The 9,876-nt window shown below is 36.2% G+C and overlaps 2 protein-coding genes across 2 annotated transcripts in view; one reads left to right on the top strand and one right to left on the bottom strand.

Moving 5' to 3' along the window:
- ARMC10 (armadillo repeat containing 10) overlaps window positions 1-2,969 on the top strand; it is a 21,894-nt gene extending 18,925 nt beyond the window's left edge. Inside the window, exons 4-5 of the mRNA XM_012650305.1 lie at window positions 1,489-1,560; window positions 2,497-2,969. Of these exons, the coding sequence (XP_012505759.1) occupies window positions 1,489-1,560; window positions 2,497-2,751 (327 nt within the window). The 3' untranslated portion in view covers window positions 2,752-2,969. The remainder of the gene's footprint in view (window positions 1-1,488; window positions 1,561-2,496) is intronic.
- Window positions 2,970-7,212: 4,243 nt separating this feature from the next.
- Window positions 7,213-9,876, bottom strand: part of NAPEPLD (N-acyl phosphatidylethanolamine phospholipase D) — a 36,627-nt gene continuing 33,963 nt past the window's right edge. Inside the window, exon 5 of the mRNA XM_012650313.1 lies at window positions 7,213-7,673. Within this exon, the coding sequence (XP_012505767.1) occupies window positions 7,545-7,673 (129 nt within the window). The 3' untranslated portion in view covers window positions 7,213-7,544. The remainder of the gene's footprint in view (window positions 7,674-9,876) is intronic.

The raw sequence follows: 9,876 nt of genomic DNA on the forward strand, positions 1-9,876 counted from the left end.
TGTGTATAGTTAAGAAGAAAAACACCAAAACTTGATCATTTCTGGTCATAGAAATATGGGACAATTTCCTTTCTCCTTGTGCTTTTCTATTTTTACAATAAAATTAAGAAAAGCCTTATGTCCTCCTCCTTAATAAATAAATTAGTATGTGCAACATGATCAAAGGAATTATAAGTATATAGGATTACGTGTATAGTTAAGAAGAAAAACACCAAAACTTGATCATTTCTGGTCATAGAAATATGGGGCAATTTCCTTTCTCCTTGTGCTTTTCTATTTTTAAAAAAAATGGTCTATAGTAAGCATCTACTGCCTTTGTAATGAAAAAGTGTTTTATAAAATAAACATCAGGTTCCTTCCCAGATCTAATGAGGAGCACATTTGTTGCTTTTTCCTGACTTCAGTACCCCCTTTCTGCTCACTTTAAGTATCTTACAGAAAGTGTGGTTTTGCACAGCCTTTCTTTTTAAAAGGGAAATTCTATTTTAATGTTTTTATTACTGACTTTTCAGTTATAAGTGATAAGAATGCTGATATTTTAGCTAATCAGCCATTAAATAATGTTTGCTTATTATTCATATCACTGTGCCTATTTAAATGATTATAAAACATTTTTCACATAAAAAAGATAATCTCAGATATTCATAGTAACCTAATAAAAAGAAAAGGGCCATATTATTGTTTCTTTAGTCTTAGTGATCAAACTGTCCCAAAATTTTCATGCTTTAAGTAGAAATGAACTGAGCTTTGAGAGATTTTTTTTTTTTGTTCCAAAGATCTTATTTCACTTACCAGTAATCCTAATAAAGATCATTTATTGGCCAGACACAGTGGCTCACACCTGTATTCCCAGCACTTTGGGAGGCCAAGGTGGCAGGATTGCTTGTAGTCAGGAGTTTGAGACCAGCCTGGGAAACTTAGCAAGATCCTGTCTCTACAAAAAAAGTTTTAAAACCTAGCCAGGCATGGTGGCACACACCTGTAGTCTCAGCTACTCGGGAGACTGAGGCAGGATTGCTTGAGCCCAGGAATTCAAGCTTACAGTGAGCTATAATCACACAACTGCACTCCAGCCTGGGCGACAAAGTGAGACCCTGTCTCTAAGGAGAAAAAAAAAAAAAAGATCATTTATTTACCACGTTAAGCTTACCATGTGTAGGTGTGTATGTGTGAGTCAGGAGTGGATTGTGCAGACATGTGTAATAACTCTCCCTATCTCCCTAACAGTGTAATTGAAAAAATAAGGTTTAAATGACACTGCTCTGTGATAAGTGCTCTGAGAGTGGCCAAGTGTTATAGGAGTTCAGAGAGAGAGAAACCATTTGAGCAGGATGAATTGAGAAGGCTTCATGGAGTAGAGAGAATGTGAGACAGGCCTGGAAGCATAGGCAAGACTTTAAAAGGAGGACATGGTAAGAGGACAGCATGCCTGGGAGAGAAAATTCATGCTTGCTGGTCTGAAATAAACCAATATACTTCTTATTTCAGGTACAAGTTTTGAAACTGCTTTTGAATTTGTCTGAAAATCCAGCCATGACAGAAGGACTACTCAGTGCCCAAGTAAATAGCTTACATATTTATTTTGTAAATACATAGATTTAGACAGACAGATCTGTAAAGATTTATCCTAAAATGTTGTTATAACAGGGATTATCTCTGAGGAACAATATTAAAGGTGGTTTTTTTGTTCTTTTTGCATATATAAATTTCCTAAATTTTCTCTAATGAGTATATTTTACTTTTGAAAAGTATTTTTTTAAAAATTCTCCTTGCAACAATAAATAATGTTTCTGTCTACCAAATTTTGGGTGCACTTATGCCATCCTCTCTTTTATACTTGACCTGTTTTTGTTCACATGTATCAGAGTAGCCACAGAAATAGCAGTACTGAGTCTCCAGTAGGTGCTAGAAGCTGGGCTGAGTGCCAAGACACACACAGCAGTGAGCATAGCATGACATAGTGCATGTCCTCATGCAGTTTATAGTGTAAGGGAGAGACAAAAATATGTAACAAACAAACAAGATGATTGAAAGCTGTGGTGAGTGTTCTGAAGGAAGCAGCAGTGGTGCTGAGATGGAATGGAGCTCAGCTCCTGTAGAAGAGGGGCTGCCGTATTCATCTGCTCATCCTTGTTCCCAGCTCTGTGCCCTGTACTGTGTGTGGGCAGTGAATATTTGGTGAATTAATGATTTACCATGAAAACTGTGTGATGGATCTTAAAAAGGAAATGGTTGTTTCCAAATGACTATGTTCTGGGAGCCCAAGGAAATTGTAGTTTTCAACTAAAACACAAAACTTCTTTCCATTAGTATACAACATAGGGGTGTATAAGGTTTTATACATTTAAGTTATGCAATTTTAGGGTCAATTTTCTATGAAAAGATTTTGAAAATGTAAAATAATTTAGTGCAGTGAAATAAAATGTGAAAATGTATGTGAAAAAATGTTTTCATATATTATTAATATAAAATACTACTCCTTGTTTCCTTTTACAGGTGGATTCATCATTCCTTTCCCTTTATGATGGCCACGTAGCAAAGGAGATTCTTCTTCGAGTGCTTACATTATTTCAGAACATAAATAACTGCCTCAAAATGGAAGGCCGTTTAGCTGTACAGCCTACTTTCACTAACGGTTCATTGTTTTTCCTGTTATATGGAGAAGAGTGTGCCCAGAAAATAAGAGTTCTAGTTCATCACCATGATGCAGAGGTGAAGGAAAAGGTTGTAACAATAATACCAACAATCTGATAGGTTGGTCATATTCTTCCAAAGAGAAATGCAGTCTGGAAATAGCACACATTAAGCTTATTTCCCATCTTTCCTATAAGGGGATTCTTCCAGCTGCTGAATTTAAACAACAAATATCACATTTCACACCATTAACACAGCTATAACTTGCCATGGTCTTCAGGTTTATTTTGGACCATTTTATTGATTCCAAATGAATATAAAAGCTTGTACTGAAACCATTTATTTTCAATTTTGCTGTTTACTGACATACTTTAGATATTTTCTCTACATGAAGTGGCAGTGACCTTTTTTACACATAAGCTACTTTTCTACTCTTTGAAGTGATTTGCAGTTACTCATCTGAGACAGCATTAGTGTAGGACTAAATCACTGTTTTTGAACTGCCATAGGAATGGCCTTGTTCTTTTAGTAGTAATGAGATTGTGAGCTGAGTCCACCTGCCAGCCTGGCCATACTGCTTTCAAAAGTCTGTTCTAATCGTTAGCATGTATCCTAATCATGTCTAGTCAATGAAAAACGTAACCTTTTAGGAGAGGACGTTTCCTAGGACTCACCCACTCCCATTCAGTGTTCCAGTATGTAAAGATGTTGTTACATACAAAATACTGGGTTCAATCAAAATGTCCATCTTTAGGCAGTTGATTAAATCAATTGCTCAGTCTTTAAGGAGAATGAAGCAGGCCTGAATGTGCTGATGTCAAAAGATATCCATGAAATGTGGTTGCTTTTTTAAAAATATGTATAGAAAAATACACTGTGATCCCATGTGTTCTTTTAAATGAAAAATATTTATGCTTATGTATCAACAGAACACTTCTAGAATAATACCCAAACTCCTGGGAGTAGGACTGGGGAATGAGGAAATGACTTCTATGAATACCCTCTTCTACTGTTTAAATTTTTTACTATAAGCCTAAATTGTATAATTTTTTAAATAAAGAGAAAAAAATCACTCATAAGGTTATAACATATTTTCTCCCTTTAATAGTACTTTATTCATTAATTTTATCCATATTTTACTTGAGTAAAATTACAATATATGAAACTTTGTTATTTTCAATGGTTTTTATTCTATAAGCTACTATAACAATTTATCAGTAGATCTGGATTCAGCCAGGTTTTATAGTATTTAAGTTCATAACCCCTGACATGCTTAGCATTAAGTAAATCAATATGCAAGCAGAAACTTTACTACTTGTGTGTTTAAGGCAAAGCTTTAAGAGTACTTTAAGTTTCACTTGTAAATAACATGGCTACAAGACTGTTTCCATAGGAAGAAAGTCAAAAATCCTCAAACAGAAATATGTGTGTTCTCAAGCTTGTCCTGATACAGAAATCAAACCTTAGAGAAATATTTTTATAGTAGAAAAAGTGTTCAGTATAAGGTGAAAAATGGAAATTTCCAATGGGCTAGAGTAGTAATTGGTGACATGAATATAAGAATTCCCCAAAAGGCACATTTCTTTATAACAGTTTTTAAAATCTGCCTATTTAATGAAAGTATGTATTCAAAATGTAACACATTAAAAACCAGGATTTGTTTTCAATGTGCTTTAGCACTCCCTCTCTTCTTTTCCTCTATCATTAGTTTGAATAAATAATCACACTCCCTAAAGATCAGAGCATTGAGTCTGAAATGACAAAATGCTAGAGGAAAAAGGGGAGTAATTTTTAACTATCCAGAAAGAAAAAGCACAAATACATCTTTACTTGTGTAGGTCATATCTTGGCTTTTTTTAGGAGGGATGTCTCCTAATTGATGACCCACCCTATTAGGCAGTGAGGCATAACAAAGTATTCCTCAGTTATCACAGGAAGCTTCAATAAAATCTTACATATTGGTATGGACCCTCACTAGGAAATTGACTTAGAGGATAAGATCAATTAAAAGATACTGCCTTGTGGCCGGGTGTGGTGGCTCACGCCTGTAATCCCAGCACTTGGGGAGGCCAACGTGGGAGATCACTTGAGCCCAGGAGTTCCAGACCAGTCTGAGTAACATGGCAAGACCCTGTCTCTACAAAAAATAAAAAATTCAAAGAAAGATATTGCAATGCATATTAAACTGAATTGAGAGAAGAGAATGCATTTGTCTTATTTTTCAAAATTTGTTTTCACTTTGTAGATAAGTGAAATGTAGATAAGTAAAAAATAAAGTGGAAACCACTCAATAGGGTGAGATTCTATATGGAGAGATGAAGCTTGGTGTACTTCTTAATGAATAAAGTGTCAATGTAGAAAGAATGTGAATGGTAATAAAAAATTACAGCTTGTGAGGAAGCCTAGAAAAATAAGGCAGGCCAGATGAGCAGAACTAGAACACAACAACTTAAAGTGCTTAGAGGCCCTCAGTTAGTACCTGTGAATGTAAAAATAGTATGAAGGCCATTCACGGAGAAGATATACTTAAGCAAGACACTTGGCTCACTTCATAAAATAGAGGTAAAAAGATGAATTTCCAATTCAGCGTGCAGCAGCAAGGAAGATGCATGTTGGCTAGTATTCAGGCAACATGCCTCAAAGCTAACCCACCATAAACCTAACATCTTTATTCACATCTGGAGTAGAAAAGTTTATGCTTATTCCATTTTCATGAAGGTTTATTTTACAGGGGAATTTTTGTGCTTTAGTGCCCCCAAATCACATACATTGACTTACATTATATATACACACATTGTGTATACATTTATTTCCCCTCGACTGATTCACATCTTTGTAGATAAAAATACTAAAGTTTGATAAAGATCATTTACCTTTATTTTGGCTATTCCTCTCCAAATTTACAAAATGAGATAAAAGTTGTTAGTCTTCAGTGTTTAGTGTCCTAATAGATAATGTTTAAATCTGCAATAGGAACAATAGATTATCAAAAGCATTAGCCTATTTTCAGCTTTCAAATGTACCTATTTATATTAGGCAGTAATACCTTAAGAAATCATCTTGTAGGCCGGGCGCGGTGGCTCACGCCTGTAATCCTAGCACTCTGGGAGGCCTAGCACTGTGGGAGGCCGAGGCGGGCGGATTGTTTGAGCTCAGGAGTTCGAGACCAGCCTGAGCAAGAGCGAGACCCCGTCTCTACTAAAAAATTAGAAAGAAATTAATTGGACAACTAAAAATATATAGAAAAAATTAGCCGGGCATGGTGGCGCATGCCTGTAGTCCCAGCTACTCGGGAGGCTGAGGCAGGAGGATCGCTTGAGCCCAGGAGTTTGAGGTTGCTGTGAGCTAGGATGACGCCACGGCACTCTAGCCCGGGCAACACAGTGAGACTCTGTCTCAAAAAAATAAAAAAATAAAAACTCACTTCATTAATTAGTCTACACATTTTTTGGAGGTAGGGAAAAATTATCCTCTTGTTGCATGTGAGGAAACTGAGGCACAATGAGCATCAGTGACTGGTTCAGGTTACACAGAAAATCCATGATGAAAGCAGGATTACAATTCAAATTTAGTGGCTAACTGGGCATGCATATATATGTGCAAGTAAATTATAGAGAACTGCCTGAGTAGCATTTGGTATAGAAAACCCATTTGGACTATTTTGTACGAATAAAGTGCCGAGACTTGGATCAGGAACATAGAAAGGGCCTCCAGCAGGATCTAATCCAGCTTCCTCCCCTAGGAAGGTTCAGAGTAATCAAGTGACTAAATCTCAGGTCAGCTGACTCCCAGAATCACCATCTTTTTAAAAAAAAAAAATTGGCATTCCACCCTGGCTTAATAAAACGTAGAATCATGCTTAATGGTCATTTACTATAAAAATATAAGACATCTGAATCATGTAAAACATAAAATATTTATAAATCTTGATATATTTAGTTAGAGCTAAGAGACCAGGGGAAAAAAAAATGTAGAGAAAATTTAATTCAAAGCATATGGTCTATTAACATTTAATATCTACATTTATCTCTGTAAAATGTTTCACTGTGCTTAGCAGGTCTGACTTTTAGATTTAAAAACAGAAAATTGCATAAATCATATTTTTATAACCATACTCTTTCTCATGCTCTACCCAACTCAGAGGGCTTTTGATTTAGGGATTGTAGATGTACGATAGAATATACTGTTCCCCCTTTTAAAAATTTATCTCTATGGTGGTCATGGCTGCATTAATGCCAAAGAACTGTACACTTAAAAATAGTTGAAATGGTAAGTTTTATGTTATGTACATTTTACCACAATAAAAAAATTAAGTCTTTAAAAATGATAACTTAGCATGAACCCCTATGGTTTTATGATTGCCAAAATAAATCACATTTTTAACGTTTGGCATATAGCTAATCTTGACAGAGCAAGAACTGCTATGTTATAAGCATGTGGAAGTCAATTTCATCATTTACTATAATGTGAATGTAAGAAAGATATTTGTATGTGTAGGCCTCTGAAAAAAATCTCAGTGGGTAGACAGCCTTGATTACCCTTGTAGAAGGTCCTGAAGGATAGAAAAAACAAATTAAAATCAGTTTTTTATAACCCCAGAAAATTCTACTACCACAAAAGTAGAATGCTTTAGTAAAAAATTTCCTTTGCAATGTTTATACCATGATACAAGATTTAAAATCCACATTAGCCAATTCATTATTTAAATAACCCACCCTAAATCCTTCTTTCATAGTTTGAGATGGTAATCATATTGGTAAGCAAATTATTACACAAAACATAAAACTCAAACTTGCAGAAGTTCTTTCCAAATGTAAAAAATCATAATATTCATAAATTTCTTAGTCTTCATTTGTTTTCAAATTTATATCAGATGATGCCTTTTTCATTAAAAGCATCTGTGCTCATATTTATTCAAAGTTTTCATCATCTGTATTTAGGTATCTTGATTCTCCATGCTTCAAGATAAAAAAATCTTCAGTCTTAAGTCCGTATCTTTCTAGAGCTTCACTCAGTTTCACTGGAGGCTCTAAGTAATGCTAGCAAAGGGCAGAGAAAAAAAAATGGAAAAAGATTAACAATGTGCATATTTGGGGAATACTTCACATGAGAGTTCAAACTAAAATAACGGATGCTTGGTTAAAATAATGCACTTTTTTAAACTGAAGCATTAGCAAATGAGTCTACTACATTTTCTAATACAGTTTGAGTCATTAAGTCAATAGAAATATTTATTGTTGGATAAAAATCAATCTATACCAACACCATGTGTATCAAATTTGGTACCATCTTGAACATCATTGGATTGCATGAAACCTGATCACTATTTCACGATATGAAATTCTGATCAAAATGGGAATCCATGCCAAAGACGATATTAGAGAATTAAATGTTACCAACATTTGGAAAAACATAGAAATCTGAGATTGTGTAACTGTGACTGTGTATGTGTGTATAAACAAATGCTAAAGCAAATATTTTTGGCTGAAGAAGGGTTGTCATCCTCAAAACCTCTAGCCAGATACAGAAACTGTAGTCTACAGAATGAAAGAGGATCCCAGAGAATATAGAGCTTTGACAGGTGGAGTTTCCATATTTCCCTTTATTTCCTCACCTTTTCATAGCTCAATAAAAAGGGAAGACAGCACACAGTGTGATTCACGATGTTTTCACCCACTCAAATGTTTTCCAAATATATTGAGACCACGGGAATATGGAATAAAGGTGTTTATACCTTTGAATATCTCAATAATTTATTAATGATAAATCATTTCATCATTTATTTCTTTTTTGGTCTAAATCTTTACATTGTATAATAGCTATTTTTTCTTTATTCAAAGGGTTTTTTCCTAGTTTCAATTTGAAAAGTTGTAAAATGTGCAAGTACAAACCAGGAATAATAAAAAAAAAAATCAGTCTGTGATTGAATCGCTAGTGGGAAATCTGCCTCTCCCCAGGCAACAAGTATCTTTTGAGCGCCTACAAAACATGCCAGGCTAGAGAACCAAACAGAAATCCTAGCCTTCATGGAGCTTCTATTCTAACACAGAGATAGATAAGAAATGAATAAGTAAGAAAACAGATACTATCTGAGTGGTTGTTGATAGGTTCTGGGGAGAGCAAAGGTGGAGGGTGCTAGGGGGGGGATGGAGATTTAACTTTAAACACAACAGTCTAAGAATTCTCCAAGAAGGTGGCATTTGAGCAAAGACCTGATGGAGCAGATTGCACAGGGCAGTGTAGAAAACTATGAGAGCTGAGGCTTTGACTCCAAGTGTAATGGGAAGTTACCAGATCCCGGTAGCAGAGGAGTGTCATGATCTGCTTCAAGCTGTAAAGCGCCCTCTATAGTGTTGAGAACAGCAGAATGGTAGCAGTGAAGGTGGTAAATGGTCAAACTGTGAATATAATCTGAAGGTTGAGTTGATTGTTTGGGGGGGGGGGGGGCGGAGTAGGGAGAACTGGATGGATGATATGAGAGAAAGAGGATTCAAGATTTTGGCCTTGCAGGGCAGGCTCAGTGGCTCACACCTGTAATCCTAGCATTCTGGGAGGCCGAGGCAGGAGGACTGCTCCAGCTCGGGAGTTCCAGACCAGCCTGAGCAGGTGTGAGACCCATCTCTACTAAAGATAGAAAAAATTAGCCAAGCGTGGTGGCACGTGCCTGTAGTCCCAGATACTTGGGAGGCTGAGGCAAGAGAATAGCTCAAGCTCAGGAGTTTGAGGTTGCTGTGCGCTGGGCTGACACCATGGCACCCTAGCCCAGGCAACAGAGTGAGGCTCTGTCTCAAAAAAAAAAAAAAGATTTTCACCTACATAACTGGAAAGTGGGAGTTGCCCTTTAATGAGATATACAAGAAATAAGTTTGAGGGAAGATGAGGAAGTTGGATTTCAGATTTAGTTCTAGGTACCTAATAGATACACAAGTGGAGATGCCAAGTAGGCAGTTGGATATATAAATATGGATCACAGCGGGCAAAATTCTAAACTAGAGAGGTACAGAAGACAGATGGTATTTAAAGCCACAAGACTAGATTCCATCCCCAAGAAAGTAACCAACTAGAGAAAAGAAGAGGTCGATGGACTGATTCCTAAGGCACTCAGTGTTTGGAGGAAAGGGAGATGAGGAACTAGCAACAGAGACTAAGAAGGAAAAGCCAAGGCATATCCATTGGACTGCAGATGGGCTGACCCCTGCGATTTCCCCAAATGTGGAAACCCGACTGCATAATTTGTAGTAG

This window comes from Propithecus coquereli, unplaced genomic scaffold (genome assembly GCF_000956105.1).
Source record: "Propithecus coquereli isolate 6110/MARCELLA unplaced genomic scaffold, Pcoq_1.0 Scaffold32, whole genome shotgun sequence".
In the NCBI taxonomy this organism is placed as follows: Eukaryota; Metazoa; Chordata; class Mammalia; order Primates; family Indriidae; genus Propithecus; species Propithecus coquereli.